General features: G+C 54.0%; 1 protein-coding gene across 2 annotated transcripts; it reads left to right on the top strand.

Annotated features, from left to right (window-relative positions):
• The first annotated feature begins 4,861 nt into the window (after positions 1–4,861).
• On the top strand, positions 4,862–14,458 carry GRB7 (growth factor receptor bound protein 7). Of its 2 annotated transcripts, XM_060646176.3 has the most exons (15): positions 4,863–5,063; positions 9,066–9,222; positions 9,335–9,488; positions 9,684–9,840; positions 9,968–10,089; positions 10,181–10,258; positions 10,527–10,664; positions 11,006–11,116; positions 11,308–11,406; positions 11,651–11,731; positions 11,811–11,927; positions 12,113–12,167; positions 12,295–12,382; positions 12,488–12,581; positions 12,764–14,455. In XM_060646176.3, the coding sequence occupies exons 2-15, from the start codon at positions 9,071–9,073 to the stop codon at positions 12,908–12,910; spliced, it is 1,593 nt and encodes a 530-aa protein (XP_060502159.1). In that variant the 5' UTR covers positions 4,863–5,063; positions 9,066–9,070; the 3' UTR covers positions 12,911–14,455. The 2 variants fall into 2 exon arrangements, with proteins under 2 accessions (XP_060502161.1, XP_060502159.1); XM_060646178.3 differs by lacking the exon at positions 12,295–12,382 and having other exon boundaries at positions 4,862–5,063; positions 12,764–14,458.
• Positions 14,459–15,188: the final 730 nt, after the last annotated feature.

Below are 15,188 nucleotides of genomic sequence, written 5' to 3' on the forward strand. Positions count from 1 at the left end.
ACGTGACGGGGCGGGGCCGCTGGGCGGGGCGGGCCGCGCGCTACGTCCGGGCGCCTCCTGCAGGCCGCAGTTACTGCTGCGTTTTGACCATATCCTCGGTTTGAGGACTCTGGGCTGGGTGGACCCGTCCAGACCACCTTTTCAGAGCTCCAGGCTTGCCCGGCACCTCGTATCTGCTGGACGTCACCGTCTTATATAACCTTCTGAAATATCTTAGACTGTAAAGCGCTTCCCAGGTTACAAAAGGGAGCGAAAGTGATGGGGCAAGCGGACTCAGGGCCTGGGCTTGGCCAATGGTGTGGAATAGTTGCCATTTCTTGCAAACATGCTAATGACTTTTTAAACCACCTCATGGTTAAGCACTCAAGTACTTCTGATTCTTAAGCTCCAAAACTGTAAGCAAAAGCGGGGCAGTGACGGCCTCTCCCCTGCATTTGGGACCCTTAGGCTTCGGGGTTCCCACTCCTCAAGCTCCATGCTCCCATCACTCCTGTCCTGTTCCTGCACCTCCCCTATCTCATCCTGCTCTCACCCGGCATCATTCCCATTTTCCAACTCCAAATATGGAGGCTGTCTCGCTGCCTTTTTCCTCCCCGGAGTCCCACCGTAGTATCCTAACAGGTTACCTACATCAGCATCTCTTCAAACCATGCATTTTAAAAACAGATTCAGTGGTTTATAGAATTGTGCCGCCACCACCACTACAATCCAGTTACAGAACCTTTCCATCAACCTAGAAAGGTCACTCCTGCGTGTATGCAGTCAGTCCAGCTCCTGGCTCCAGCCCTAGGCATCCATTGATCTGCTTTCTGTCTATAAACTTGCCTTTTCTGGACATTTAATATAAATGGAATGGTATAATATCCATTTTTTTGCTTCTGGCTTTTTTTCATTCCGTATAAAGTTGTGTGTGTGTGTGTGTGTGTGTGTGTGTGTGTGTGTTTTAATGTTTATTTAGTTTTGAGAGGGGGTGGGGGGAGGCAGAAAGAAATGGAGAGAGAAAGAATCCCAAGCAGGCTTGGGACAAGCCCCAACACGGGGCTTGAACCCATGAACCCCAAGAGATCATGACCTGAGCCTAAACCAAGAATGGGTCACTGGACAGACTGAGCCACCCAGGCACCCCTGTTCAGTGTAAAGTTTTTGAGGTTCATCCGTGCTATATCACGTACAGTAGTTTTTTCCTTTTTGTTGGTGTGCAGTATCCCATCGTATAGATATACCACCTTCTGTTTATCTATTCAACACCGGTTGATGGCCATTTGAGTTTCCAGTTTCCAGTTTTCAGCTATTTTGAAAAATGCTGCTATGAACACCCAAGTGTCTTTGTAGGTATATGTGTTTCATTTCTTTAGTAGAATTGCTGGGTTGCATGGTATGTTTAACTTTTTGAGAAACTGCCAGACTGTTATTCCAAAGTGCCTGTACCATTTTACATTCCCATCAGCTATATGAGGATTTGTTTACCCATATCCCTGTCAACGCTTATTGTCTGTCTCTGATTATAGCCATCCTGGTGGGCGTGGGGTGGTATCTCATTGTGGTTTTAATTTGCATTTCTCTAATGACTAATGATGTTGAGCACCTTTTCATGTGTTTATTAGCCATCCTTCTATCTTATGTGGAAAAACATCTCTTCAAATCTTTTGCCCGTTTTTAATTGGGTTGTTTGTTTCTTTATTATTGATTCATAAGAGTACTTTATATATTCTGGATACAAAGTCCCTAAGCAGATATATGATTTGCAAACATTTTCCCCCAGTCTTTAACAGGTGTTTTGTTTTGTTTTTTAAATTTTCTTAATGGTGTCTTTTGAAGTGCAAAAAGAATTTTATTTTGATGACGTATAATTTACTGATTTTTTCATTTGTTACTTGTGCTTTTGCTGTTGCATCTAAGATCTCTGCCTCACTCAAGGTCATGAAGATTTTTTTCCCCATGGTTTCTTCAGAGGTTTCATTTTAGCTCTCACGTTTAGGTCTAGGATCTATTTTGAGTTAATTTTTGTAGATTGTGTGAGGTAACGATCTAAATTCATCTTTTGGCATGTTGATTGTCCTAGAACCATTTATTGAAAAAACTAATCTTCCCCCCGCCCCTCCGAATTGTCTTTGCACCTTTGTCAAAAATCATTTGGCCAGAAATGTAAGGGTTTATATTTGGACTTTTGATTCTATTCCATTAACTTATAAAACTATTCTTTTTTTGTTGTCGTTTCTTTTTTTTTATTAAAAAAACTCAGATATAACTTATACAGAGTAAAATTTGCCCTCTTGAGTGTACCTTTCTGCGAGTCCTAACATATAGTTGTATATCCACCACCATGACCAAGATACAGAACAGCTCCATTACCTCTTCACAGGTCCCTGTGCTCTTTGCAGTCAACCCCGATCCCTCTTCCCCAACCCCAGATCTGCTTTCTGTCCTTATGGTTCCACCCCCTCCAGAAAGCCTATACATGGAATCCTACAGCACTCAGCCTTCCGACTCTGGCTTCCTTCTCTACCCCATCCTTCAACATCCAGAACGATCTTTCCAAAATATAAATCTGCCCACTTCTCTTCGCCTCTGCTCAAGCCCAGAGAGACACTGCAGGGTCTGGCCTCTGCCCATAGTTCCTGCCTGTCTGGACAGACAGGATGGATGGCTCTTAAACCTGGTTTAACCACCTGAGGGCTTGTCAATACCACACATTCCTGGGTCTTGGCCCCAGAGACTGAGATTCAGTGGTGGGGAGGGGCCCAGGGATCTGTTTTTTTATACAAGCCTAGGGAGATGTGGAGGCAGGTGGTCACAGGCTACACTTGGAGAAACACAGCTCAGTCCGAAACACTTGCTTTTCTCCACACCTGCTCAAGCTTACCTGTGTGGCCTCCTCTCCTTCCTTCTTCTCAACCCCACTCTGCCTCTGTGTGCTGTGTCCCCTCCTGCCAAGGGCTTTGGCACTTGTTTCCCCATCATGAAAGGTGCCCCCCCCCCCCATTCCCACCCACCAATCTCAACCTTCTCCCTGCTCCAGACCTAGCTTCCCCTCTGCTCAATTGTCACTTCCGCGGAGAAGGCTTCCCCAACTCCCTGGGTGAGTCATTTTCCCAGCATATTTGTCACCTGTCATTTCTTATTTTTGTGGGATTCTTTTTTTTTTTTTTTTTTAGTTTATTTTCAGAGAGTGAGCGAGCAGCTGAGGGGTAGAGAGAGAGGAAGAAAGAGAATCCTAAGAAGGCTCCTAGCTGTCAGCACAGAGCCCGACACATGGCTCAACCTCATGAACTGTGAGATTGCGACCTGAGTCAAAATCAAGAGTTGGACACTTAACTGACTGAGCCACCCAGGTGCCCCTTATTTTTTGTGTGATTTTCTTCCTAATGTTTATTTATTTTTGAGAGAGAGAGAGAATGAGCAGGGGAGGGGAAGAGAGGGGGACAGAGGATCCAAAGTGGGCTCTGCACTGACAGCAGTGTGCCCAGTATGGGCTTGAACTCATGAAACATGGGATCATGACTGAGCCGAAGTCAGATGCTCAACCGACTGGAGCCACCCAGGCGCCCATGTGTGATTCTTTGGTTAACATCAGTCTCTCCAACTGGGCTGCATGAGGATAAGGGCAGGATCTGTTTTTGTTTCTTCCCATTTTTTCCCCAGTACCAAGCTTGCGGTTGGCATTTAGTAGGTACTTAACAAATATCTTTTTTTAAATGTTTTTTTTATTTATTTTTGAGACAGAGAGAGACAGAGCATGAACAGGGGAGGGGCAGAGAGAGAGGGAGACGCAGAATCTGAAGCAGGCTCCAGGCTCTGAGCTGTCAGCACAGAGCCGGACGAGGGGCTCGAACTCACAGACTGTGAGATCATGACCTGAGCTGAAGTCGGATGCTTAACCCACTGAGCCACCAGGCGCCCCGGTACTTAACAAATATTAACTGAACGAATGAAGGAATGATTGAGTGAATTGCCTACTGTGCTTTGCACAAGCTGCTCCATGGCCCAGGTGACCTTGTCCCCTCCCCCACTTCTTTGCTTGGTCCACTTATACTGGTTTTTCCAAGGAAAACCCATTTGGAGAAAGTTGAGGCTAGAGCCACTCCTTGATGGTCCCCCAGGGCAGACCTCTTATCACCCTATGGACTGTTTGTTTACCCAACTGTCACCAACTCCTCGTTGGGAGGTGACCACTGCCTTTGATCCAGGCCTTCTCCCTGACCCCTGTGTGTGCCTAATGCTGAAAGAGTGAGCTAAAGTGATGGCTCTAAGGGGGGAGGGGGGGGGAGGAGGGCGTGTCCCTGGCACCTGGCCAGAGCTTCCCCCAGATCACTCCTCTCACCATGAGACCCTGCCTAACTCTTCCAATTTCAGAAGAAGCTGAGACCCTGGACTTTGCAAAGAAGGGAGAACATACTCTGGGTGCCTCTGAGGGCCAGGGTGCAGGCTGGGTGGCCAGACTGTGGCTGGAGGTCAAGGGGCAGGCCTTATTGCTGGACACCCCTCTGGCTGGCTTCCCTCTTTCGCTGAGTGCTCTTTGCCACATCAAGTGGGACTCAGAGCCGCAGACAGGCCCCCTAGCTTGGCCAATGAGCAGACCCGATTTGGTGAGGAGCCTGGGGAAGGGTGCGCCGGTCCTTTCCCCTTACCTTCCAGCCCCCAGCCCCTCCCTCCCAGGTCACGAGGACTCCAGATCTTCGCTCTGGAGGCTGTTCAGTTCGACTGTCTTCCCCGCCTCTCCCCTGGCACCTGCTGGCTGGCTAAGAAGGGCAAAAACAATCCCAGCCAGAGTAGAGTGTCAGAGTCCCCGCCCCTCCTCCTGTGGTTCCTCCTCCCAAGCTTCCCACCCCCCCCGGCCCCGCCCCCACCTGCCCAAGATAATTTTAGTTTCCTTCGTCCAGAAGCCTGGACACATAGGGCTGTCCCTCCCCCAACCCTCACTTCTACCTCCAAAGTCAGGACGCCCTCCTACCACCTCTAGGGAAGAGGGAGTGGATTTGAAATCAAGTCCAGGTATCTGGGGTCCCTAGACAGAACCGGACCTCGGACCCCGTGTCCTGCTACTCCTGCTGGGGCTTCTCTAGGTAAGGTTGCCAGGATGGGTCCCAGACGATAATCTGCTCCCACCCCCAGCCCCACCAGGGCCCCAGGCCGTGCGGGTCTCAGGGCCAGGAGCTGGCAGGCTGCCCTGATGGGCGGACGGACAGCCGCCTGGCTCCCCCCTTCCCTCTCCCCTTCAGTGATGTCAGGACAAGGGCGGGGGCAGGAGGGGACAGGTAGTTAAGGGCCAGGTGTCTCTCTCCCTAAACCGGTGGCCCCAGCCAAGTGTTCCAACGCCAGGGTGCAGGTAAGGACCAAAACGGGCCCTTCATCGTGAGGGTGGGGAGGAGCAGCAGGTCTGGGGCCAATTTGGAAAGATCCAGCCTCCTTCTGCGTTACTCTGGCGGCCTCACTTTCTCTTTTTTCTCCAGTCTCCCATATCCCGCCCCTTCCTCACCATCTGCTCTCAGTCTTTCCCTATTCTCATTTCCTGTCTTCCTTATTCCTTATTTCCCTCCCTGTACCCCGCCTCCCTCTGGCCCCCGGACAAAGCTGCTGATGGGGTTGAGAAAGGAAGATCTCTGATCCTCTCCTTCCAGAGACGCTGCTTTCCCGCTGAAGCCCCTCCCCACCTCCCCAGAAAGAGGGCTGGGAGGGGGGCCGAATACCGAGAGCTGCCTCAGATCATTGCTTGCTCAGCCTGAGGTTACCCGTTTGAGGTTTCCCCAAGGCTCTACTAAAGATTGACGTCTCCCCTGGGGAAGGGGTACCCTCCAATTTGGAGGGCAGTAGAGGAGAGGGTTCCCTGAAGTTGCTAGAACTCCTTCTCCTATTGTTTGCCTGCTCAGAACACAGGGTCCTACCCTCGGAAGGGAAGGTGGGGGCGGGGCAGGCAAGAGGGTCCTTCCCGGCTTCAGAAGGAAGGCTCGAAGGCTGGGGGACTGGTGCCGGGGGTCAGCAGTGCAGTGGGGCCAAGGGAAAGTGTGTGTACATGTTTGGGGTGGGGGGGTAGTGTTTGCACAAAGACCCGAATCTGGGTCTCCCTGGCACTACAGGGATGGAGAATGCACCTGTTTGCGGTTGGAAAGTCTCCCAACCCCACCGCCCCTCTTGGTCGGCCTGCCCTGGACTCTGGTCTCCCTTGTCCCCCTGATCCTGCTGGGGGAGCCCTCCACGAAGGCAAGCAGCGTGTAATGATTAACTCCACAGACACTCCAGCATTCTTCCCAAATTAAACTTTAAGAGAGCTTACCCTCCCTTTTCGCATTGGTCATTTTTTTCGAGTGAGGGAGTGGGCGGGGCCTCAGGGTCCTGGACCCTCCCCCCAACTCTGGGTCACCTAGGGGTTTCCCGCCTCCTCACCTGGGCCCTGTACCCCCAGAACTCCCCCGAAGGTTGAGCCTTCCTCCCCTTACAATAAATCCCGATGGGGGCGGGGAGGGGAGTGCTGGGCCAGACGGGGGCCTTCCCGCCACCTGCTGGTCCCCAGCCCGGGCCTCGGCCCTGCCGGCCCCTCCCCCTCCCCTGGTTAGCAGCGGAGGTGGCCTTGTTTTCTTGCCCTGCCACCCGCCCTTGGGGCCAGCCAGGTGGGGCGAGATTCAGGAAGTAAACAAGGAGGCAGGAGGCTGGGACGGCGGGAAGGAGGGTGGGGCCGGAGCCGCGGGGCAGGAGAGGCCATAGGGGAAGCTTCGGCATGGAGTTGCTGTGTTTCGGGGACTGATAGATTATGGGGGTCTGTTTCTTCAACAGAAGCTTTCTGAGGGCCCCAGTTTGAGAGTTCAGGTTTCTTGGGAGGGGGCTGCCAGGGCCCCACAGCTAGGACCCCCATTCTTCTCCCAGTTTCATCTATTTGGTCCTAACTGCCCCACTCTTCTCTTGTCTTGGAAGGGTCTGAAGGGCAGGGTGAAGGATGGAAAGGCCAAACCCAAGTCTTCAGTCGGCCTCCAGCCCTCTGAGGCCAGACTCTATCTAATCTGATTCTGATTTAGATCTTCTCCCCTTTCCCGGTCCAAACACTGCCCTGATTCCTCTTCCCTGGGGTGGAGGAGGACCCCAGTTTTGGTCTCTGATATCCTGTCTGGCTTCCCTGCACACCCCCCTCCCCCAGTCTCCCTCTCCCTGGAGTGAAGTCACCAGGGCTGATTGCCAGAGGATAAACGGGATGGGAGTGGGGACACTGCGTTTTGTTGTTGATGTTCTGGTGTCTGTTGATGTTCACTGGTGGGTGTGTTTTACCCTTCCCTGCAGGACCCTGAGCCCCCTCCCTGTCTCTCCCTCCAACCTTGCTTTTTCTGCCTGTCTGTGTCTGTCCTCTTGGGTGTCTTGACTTTCTACTTCTGCTCCTGTAGTACCCTTCCAGCCAGGACACCCTGAAGAGTGTGTCAGGAGGACCCTCATCCCCCAGGGTTGATGTAGAGGAGTCCTCTGAGCCACTGAGTCCTGGGTTCCAGGGGTGGGCAGCAGCATCAGAATGAAAGCCTGGTAGGCCCCAGCCAGGATAGAGAGCACTTCGTGGTTTCTTTGTGGTGAGTGAGGGCATCAGTGGAGGTCAGCTCCACTCCAGATGGGCCTTTGAAATCCAGGCCGGGCCTTTTTTCTCTCCTTGGGGGAGGGGGCTCCTGGGCTGGGTGGTGGCTACCAGATTGGGGGCTGACTTTGAGTCCCACCTGGACTGGAGGTGGGCCAAGGGTGGGGAGGAGAAAATGATGTCAGAGGAGCTGCAGGCCAGGCAGCTTCTTTCTCCCCCATCCTGTCCCTGCCCTGTGCCTCCCCCATTCCTCCTAGGCTGGTAGGTTGGGGGCGGGAGTGGAGGGAGGTGGGCAGAGGCAGGGTTGTTTGTGTTTCTCCTAAGCCAGGAAGTTGTGCAGATGAGTCAAGGTTGAATAGAGAGCCCCAGGCAGTGCTGTCCCGCCCCACCCTGACTCACCTGTCCCCCACATCCCCTCACTTAAGAGTCTGGGACCTACCCCATCCTGGAGGGTCAATGCCAGGTGCCCCCAGCAGCCCAACAGCGCTGGCCTAGGTCTCAGGTGCTCCCAGGTCCTCACCCAGCCAAAGGGGTCTTTCTTCCTGTGGAGGAGGAGCCCGTGCTGCCTCTGCCCCCGGTGGGCATTTTTGCCCCAGCTCTCCTGTCCTTACTTGTCTCAGGTACCTGTGCAGCACCTGTGGGTGATAAGACATGGGTAAGACCCTGGCCTTGTCTAGCAGTGCCAGGCGTCTTCAGACCAGTGGGTGGGTAAGACAGGTGCACGTAATTGGCACAGAGTCCCCAGCACAGTGCAGAGAGGGAGACCTTCAGTCTGAAGGTGGAAAATCCAGGAAGGCTGCTCAGAGGAGGGAGCTCTGGCATTGGGGCTTCAAGAAAGTTGGGCGGGAGGAGGAATCTGGGGAGGGCACACAAGGTTTGGGGGCTGCTGGGGCCAGGGCCCCCAGGTTAGTCCTGTCCTCACTGCAGCTGAGCCTGCCTCCCGCCCTCCTGGTTCCTATCCTGGCCCACCTCCTTCTCCCCTTCTGTGCATCACTCAGCACTTGGGCAGGCGTTGCCACAACAGGCTCTGGCAACCAGGTCTGGCAACAAAGCACTGGAAAAACCTGGGGCAGAGCCCGGAGGAGCTGAGTGCCCTGTGCTCAGAGCATGCTCAGAGACTGAAAGTCTGAGCCTCGAACAGTCTGTGGGTTATGGAGTCTGTTGCCCCATGGTGGCGGAGTGGGACCCTCTTAGCTCTTCCCCTGGGCAACCTGGGGCTAAAAGAAGGGCACTGGACTTGGAGTCCAAACACCAGGTTTTACTCCCTGACTCACCTGCGATGGGAGCAAGAATGCTTCCTTCTCAGGGACCTGAAGTCCCTTTTTGTAAATGGATTCACTCTACCCTTCCCCAGAGGCTCCAGAGAAACTCCAGTTAGAGGGAGAGCAATGAGGTGCTGTGCAAACTCTGAGGGGCCCCTTGGCAGCTGTGTGAAGTCAGGAGGTCTGGGTCCTCTTGGCCCCTCTTCCCAGGACAAGGGGTCAAGATCAGCCACTTCCAGCCCCCTCTTCTCCCTCAGATGTTATGGAGCTGGGTCTGTCTCCACCTCATCTCAGCAGCTCCCCAGAAGATCTGTACCTGACCCCTGGGACCCCTCCTGGGACTCCCCCGCCTCCCGATGCCCCTCTGCCTGGGGAGGTGAAGAGGTCCCAGCCTCTGCCCATTCCAACCAGCAGGTACGATGGGGTGATGGAGCTGAGGAGGGGCTGGTGGTGGGGAGGCGGTCAGCGCTGGGGTGAGACAGAAGCTTGCAGTCAACTCTTCTCCGCCCCTTACCTTGGGCCACAGGAATCTTCTTCGAGAGGAGGAGCTGCGGACAAGCTCTCTACCCTCCATCCCCAACCCCTTCCCTGAGCTCTGCAGTCCTCCTTCACAGACCCCCATTCTCGGGGGGCCCTCCAGTGCAAGGGGGCTGCTCCCTCGAGACGCCAGCCGCCCCCATGTGAGTTGTCTTGGGAGAGAGAAGGCAGGGATATGGGGATGCTGTGGATATGAGGGTGGACATGAGGGTGGATATGGTGCCACTTCCGTGGAGGCTGGGGAATTTGATCAGGAATCCCTGCAGGTGTAGCAGCAGCAGAAGGGAAATAACCACCCTTTGCCCTTCCTCAAGTCATCTGCAATTCCCGGGGCACAGGTAGTAAAGGTGTACAGTGAAGATGGGGCTTGCCGGTCTGTGGAGGTGGCGGCAGGTGCCACGGCTCGCTACGTGTGTGAAATGCTGGTGCAGCGGGCTCACGCCCTGAGCGATGAAAACTGGGGGCTGGTGGAGTGCCATCCCCATCTGGCGCTGGGTGAGTTGGGGTGGAGGGGGCTGCCTGGGTAGGGAGGCAAATGCTTCACACGTTGGGCTGGGCAGGTGGCTCATCTGGGAGGCCTGGCAGGTCTCCGCTGAGCCCTGCTTTTTGCCCTTGACACCAGAGCGGGGCTTGGAGGACCACGAGTCAGTGGTGGAAGTGCAGGCTGCCTGGCCCATTGGTGGAGACAGCCGCTTTGTCTTCCGGAAGAACTTCGCCAAGTATGAACTGTTCAAGAGCTCCCCAGTGAGTGTGGGTGAAGGGGGTCTGGGCATTGGGATACCGTGATCCCCAACCTGGGCCCTCAATCCCTGGCTCCTGACTCGTTTCCCCCCAGCACTCCCTGTTCCCGGAAAAGATGGTCTCCAGCTGTCTGGATGCACACACAGGCATATCCCATGAAGACCTCATCCAGGTAAAGGGATATTCCCAGTCATGATTCCTGTCGCTTTTTGACCCTTAAGCATTGTGCCTTCCCTGTGTGTGGTGGAGGGCTTAGCACGGTCCTAAACGACCGGACAAGTTACTTTTCCTGGCTGAGCGTCAGGTTTCTGCATCTGGTAAATGGGACGGTAAATCTATGTGGATCACCTTCTCTTATGAAGGCCTTTGTGTATGTGTGTGTGTATCTCCCTGTCTCCCTCTTGGCGTCTCACGCTCTTCCTGCTCTCTTCTGGCCTCAGAACTTCCTGAATGCAGGCAGCTTCCCAGAGATCCAGGGCTTCCTGCAGCTTCGAGGATCAGGACGGAAGCTTTGGAAACGTTTCTTCTGCTTCCTGCGCCGGTCTGGCCTCTATTACTCCACCAAGGGCACCTCCAAGGTGAGGTCTTGAAGGTTGACAGCCCCAGCCCCTAGGGTATCCCATTCCTGGTCCTTCTAGGAGTTGTCCCTTCCCTGTTGGAACTCCTGGACCTTTCTTCCCCTGGACCCTGAGACCCTCAGCTGCTCCTCTTTCCCTCCTAGCTTACCTACCCCAGGAAGTAGTGGTGGGAAAGGCAGGTGAAACTAAGTTCGAGCCCTGGCTCTGCTTCTGTTTGCTGTGTGACCTGAGGCACTTCTCTGCTCCTCTCTGGTCCTGACATCTCCCCAGCTGGCTTACTGGGACAATAATAGGGGGACAGGGTCTGCCTGTTACAAGTCCTGTCTACCCGTGCTGCACAGGATCCAAGGCACCTGCAGTATGTAGCAGATGTGAACGAGTCCAACGTGTACGTGGTGACCCAGGGCCGCAAGCTCTATGGGATGCCCACGGACTTCGGCTTCTGTATCAAGGTAAAGACCCTGGCCTGGCCTGGGAGGCAACGGGAGCTGCTCAGGCCCTGGGATCTTACCTAGGGCTTTTGAGCTCCCATCTGGGACACCCAGACTCCTCCCCCTGCCCTCTGCCCTGTGTCCTGCACTACAGAGACAGATATCTGGCCCTAATGGCAGATATGGGACCAGCTGGTTTCCTCTCTCTACAGCCAAATAAACTTCGAAATGGCCACAAGGGGCTTCGGGTCTTCTGCAGCGAGGATGAGCAGAGCCGCACCTGCTGGTTAGCAGCTTTCCGCCTCTTCAAGGTGAGACCCTGGGAGTGGCATGGGGGCATGAGTGAGGAATTATAACTCTGCCCCCAGGAATGAGGGGGCATCATAGCCTTGCTCTGTTAGTATGTTGGGTCCAAGGCTGGAGTCCTCACTCCGGCTTCAGAAAGCTCCTTATCCAGGGCAGAGATGCAGTCTTGCCCTTGGAGAGTTCTGGTGTGTGTGGGTTTCACAGCCCAGCTGCCAGCACCTGCTTGACCTTTCTCTCTCCAACCCGCAGTATGGGGTGCAGCTGTATAAGAATTATCAGCAGGCACAGTCTCGCCACCTGCGTCCGTCCTGTGTGGGCTCCCCACCTTTGGTGAGTGTACACAGGGGGGTTAGCTGGGGGTGGGTGCCCTGACCCCGTCTGACCCCTCTCCATCCTATCCCATCTACAGAGGAGTGTCTCTGATAACACCCTGGTGGCCATGGACTTCTCTGGCCATGCTGGGCGTGTCATCGAGAACCCCCGGGAAGCTCTGAGTGCAGCCCTGGAGGAGGCCCAGGCCTGGAGGGTGAGGGGCCTGTACCCATTTGCATGTTTATACTGGGAACCTTCTCTCCACGTGGGTTTCCATGGTGTGGGAGGAAGAGTGGGGTAAGGCGGGCCGCCAGGTGCGGAAAGGGTCTCTATGTTCTCGAGGTGCCGGGTGATACCTCAGTCACGCCCTGATCCCCTGTGTCCCCCACTGCTCTGCAGAAGAACCATCGTCTCAGCCTGCCCACCCCAGGCTCAGGCACGAGCCTCAGTGCAGGTGGGTGAGCACCCGGCGTCCCCAGGGGTGGGGGCTGCCGTGGCTTCTCTGAGCATTCCTGGTGGGGGAGGTTAGTGTGGGGACCTCCTCCCCAGAGTGACGGCCCATCTGCCTCCCCCAACTCCAGCCATCCACCGCACCCAACCCTGGTTCCATGGACGCATCTCCCGAGAGGAGAGCCAGCGGCTCATCGGGCAGCAGGGCCTGGTGGACGGGTAAGGGGCAGGGCTGAGCAGGCCAACAGACCCAGGGACAGGAGAGGCCCCGTGTCCAGGCGGCAGCTGTGTATCCTCGGGTAATGTTGCCCTGTCTCCTGGCAGCCTGTTCCTTGTTCGAGAGAGTCAACGGAACCCACAAGGCTTTGTCCTCTCTCTGTGCCACCTGCAGAAGGTCAAACATTATCTCATCCTCCCGGTGAGTAATCCCTGTCTCCTCACCAGGCCCCCTCGAGAAGCTCCCCGGCCCGCAGTGTATCTGGGGCCTCCCGCTCTCTCCTTTGCCCCTGCACAAGCACTGGGGACCTTGGCCCTGACCAGGAGGGATCCCCTCGAGTCCCTCCCTGACCTTCCGCCCCGCCCCCTGTGGCCGTCCCCCAGAGCGAGGAGGAGGGCCGCCTCTACTTCAGCATGGATGACGGCCAGACTCGCTTCACGGACCTGCTGCAGCTTGTGCAGTTCCACCAGCTGAACCGTGGCATCCTGCCATGCTTGCTGCGCCACTGCTGTACCCGCGTGGCCCTCTGACGGCCCCAGAAGCAGGCATGGGTCTCAGCCTGTTCCAGGCTGGCCACTGCCCCCGATGCTCACAGGGTGGACTTGGAGGGGGCAGAAGGTGGGGACAGGCTCATGAACTGGAGGGCTCCCCTACTCCAGAGGGTCTTCTCCTCAGCCCCTCTGCCTCCCTCAGGCAGAAAGTGCTCCTCACCCACTCCACCCCCGACCTGTCTCCTCAAGAGAAGGCACTTGGGGTGGCCCTCCCCTTCACGGAACTCCTGGGCACTGCCCTGGGCAGGGCATTTTGGGAGAAATGGGGTAGCCCAGGTGGTCTTATGCCCCACACTTTGTACAGACTGAGAGGCCAGTTGATCTGCTATGTTTTATACTAGTGACAATAAAGATTATTTTTTGATACATCTATGAGTTCTGTCTGGTAAGACCTGGCTAGCTGGAGTAGAGAAGGGGAGTGGGAGAAGAGGGCACCAGGCCTTGGCAAATGTGTCCGATGGATCCTGGCCAGGTACCCTCCAGCCTGGATGTTTCTTTTCTTTCTTTCTTTCTTCCTCTCTCTCTCTTCCTTGCAGAGAGGGAGAGAGAGGGGGACAGAAGATCCGAAGAGGGCTCCATGTGGGGCTTGAACTCATGAACTGCAAGACTATGACCTGAGCTGAAGTCCGATGCTCAACCGACTGAGCCACCCAGGCACCCCCAGCCTGGATGCTTCTTGAGGGCAGGGTGGTCTTGGTCATCTGAGGATCTCCAGTGTCCAGCACGGAGCCTGGTCCATAGTGGGTGCCTAGTAACTTCTTGTTTAATAAATGAATGTATAAGGGAATGTCATCCAGGTGAGATCTCCTGACAGGACCTAAAGCTGTGGGGGTAACTCAAACAGGCCTGGGAGCTGGAGTGGACTCTCATAGCATGTATCCTCTGCAAGTCCTGGGCCCACTGCTGGGATGAGTCCTGACAGTTAATGAGTCTACAACCCCTACTTGGACACGTGGCCCATCATCTCTCCCAAGTCCCCATGCCCCCATGGTCAACCCCTCTCCCTCCTGCTTTCTGTCCTTACAGTTCTGTTCCTTCCAGAAAGTCATATAATGGGTACACTACAACACTCAGCCCTCTGAGTCTGTCTTCCCCCTCTAACCCATCCTCCAACATCCAGAGTGATCTTTCCAAAATACAAGTCCAGATGGATCCTGCAGGGTCTGGCCTCTCCCCACTGCCCATGCTGGTCTGTTTTTGTCTAAAGAGTTTTGTCTAAGAGGGAATTTTATAGTCTTAGCTCTTATGTGACAGGAAAGCTTTATAACTCTGTCAAACTGGCAACACCCGAATCTGCCACTTGATTTTTAAATCACAAAGAGACCCTCTTTTCAGACACATGAACTCCGACTAGACATTATTTTTGCCAAAAAATAAAACCGCAGTCTCGGGGCGCCTGGGTGGCTCAGTCGGTTAAGCATCCAACTTCGGCTCAGGTCATGATCTTGCAGTCCGTGAGTTCGAGCCCCACGTCGGGCTCTGTGCTGACAGCTCAGAGCCTGGAGCCTGTTTCAGATTCTGTGTCTCCCTCTCTCTCTGCCCCTCCCCTGCTCATGCTCTGTCTCTCTCTGTCTCAAAAATAAACGTTAACAAAAATTTAAAAGAAAAACAAAAAACCGCAGTCTCATCCTTTGGATCCAGCTACTAATTCATCGGAAATATGGAGGACAGAGGGACGTGTGAAATTACACATGGGGATACAAATACCCAAATCAAGACTAGGAAACTACAGAATAGACAACCCAGTTTCTTCCACAATAGCAAAATTACAAGAAAAGATGGGGAATCTCTAGCTCTCAAGAAATGTAGACATATGTCAACTAGATGTTATGGGCTGACCTTATTTGATTCAAATCCAAACTAGCTAACTGTAAAAACATTTATGAGCAATTGGGGGAAATTTGAGCTCCGGTGAGATGTTTGATGATATTAGGGAATTATGGTTAACTTTTCAAGGGGCGATAACCGTATTGTGTGTGTGTGTGCGTGTGTATGTGTGTGCGTTTAAGTCGTCATCTTTGAGAGAGTCGTTCTGAAGTATTTACAGGTAAAATGATGTCTTAGCTTTGTTTTTAAAATAACTCCAAGGTTAGGGGAGAGGGTGTGAGTATAGTCATGGGTTAACCATGAGTTGATAATAGTTGAAGCTGGGTGATGGGTACATGGGGATTCATTAAATTCTCTAAATCTGTGTAAGCCTGAAAATTCTGTAATAAAAATTTTTAAGTTTTATTTTATTATTTATTTTGAGAGAGAG

Source organism: Panthera onca, chromosome E1, assembly GCF_046562875.1.
Source record: "Panthera onca isolate mPanOnc1 chromosome E1, mPanOnc1 haplotype 2, whole genome shotgun sequence".
NCBI classification, from domain to species: domain Eukaryota; kingdom Metazoa; phylum Chordata; class Mammalia; order Carnivora; family Felidae; genus Panthera; species Panthera onca.

Excerpts from the sequence above, each read along its gene's own strand:
- GRB7 (XM_060646176.3), top strand. The coding sequence starts at position 9,071 with ATGGAGCTGGGTCTGTCTCCACCTCATCTCAGCAGCTCCCCAGAAGAT. Across the intron at positions 9,489-9,683 it reads GAGACGCCAGCCGCCCCCAT|GTAGTAAAGGTGTACAGTGA; the intron begins GTGAGTTGTCTT and ends CCCGGGGCACAG. Across the intron at positions 10,090-10,180 it reads AACTGTTCAAGAGCTCCCCA|CACTCCCTGTTCCCGGAAAA; the intron begins GTGAGTGTGGGT and ends GTTTCCCCCCAG.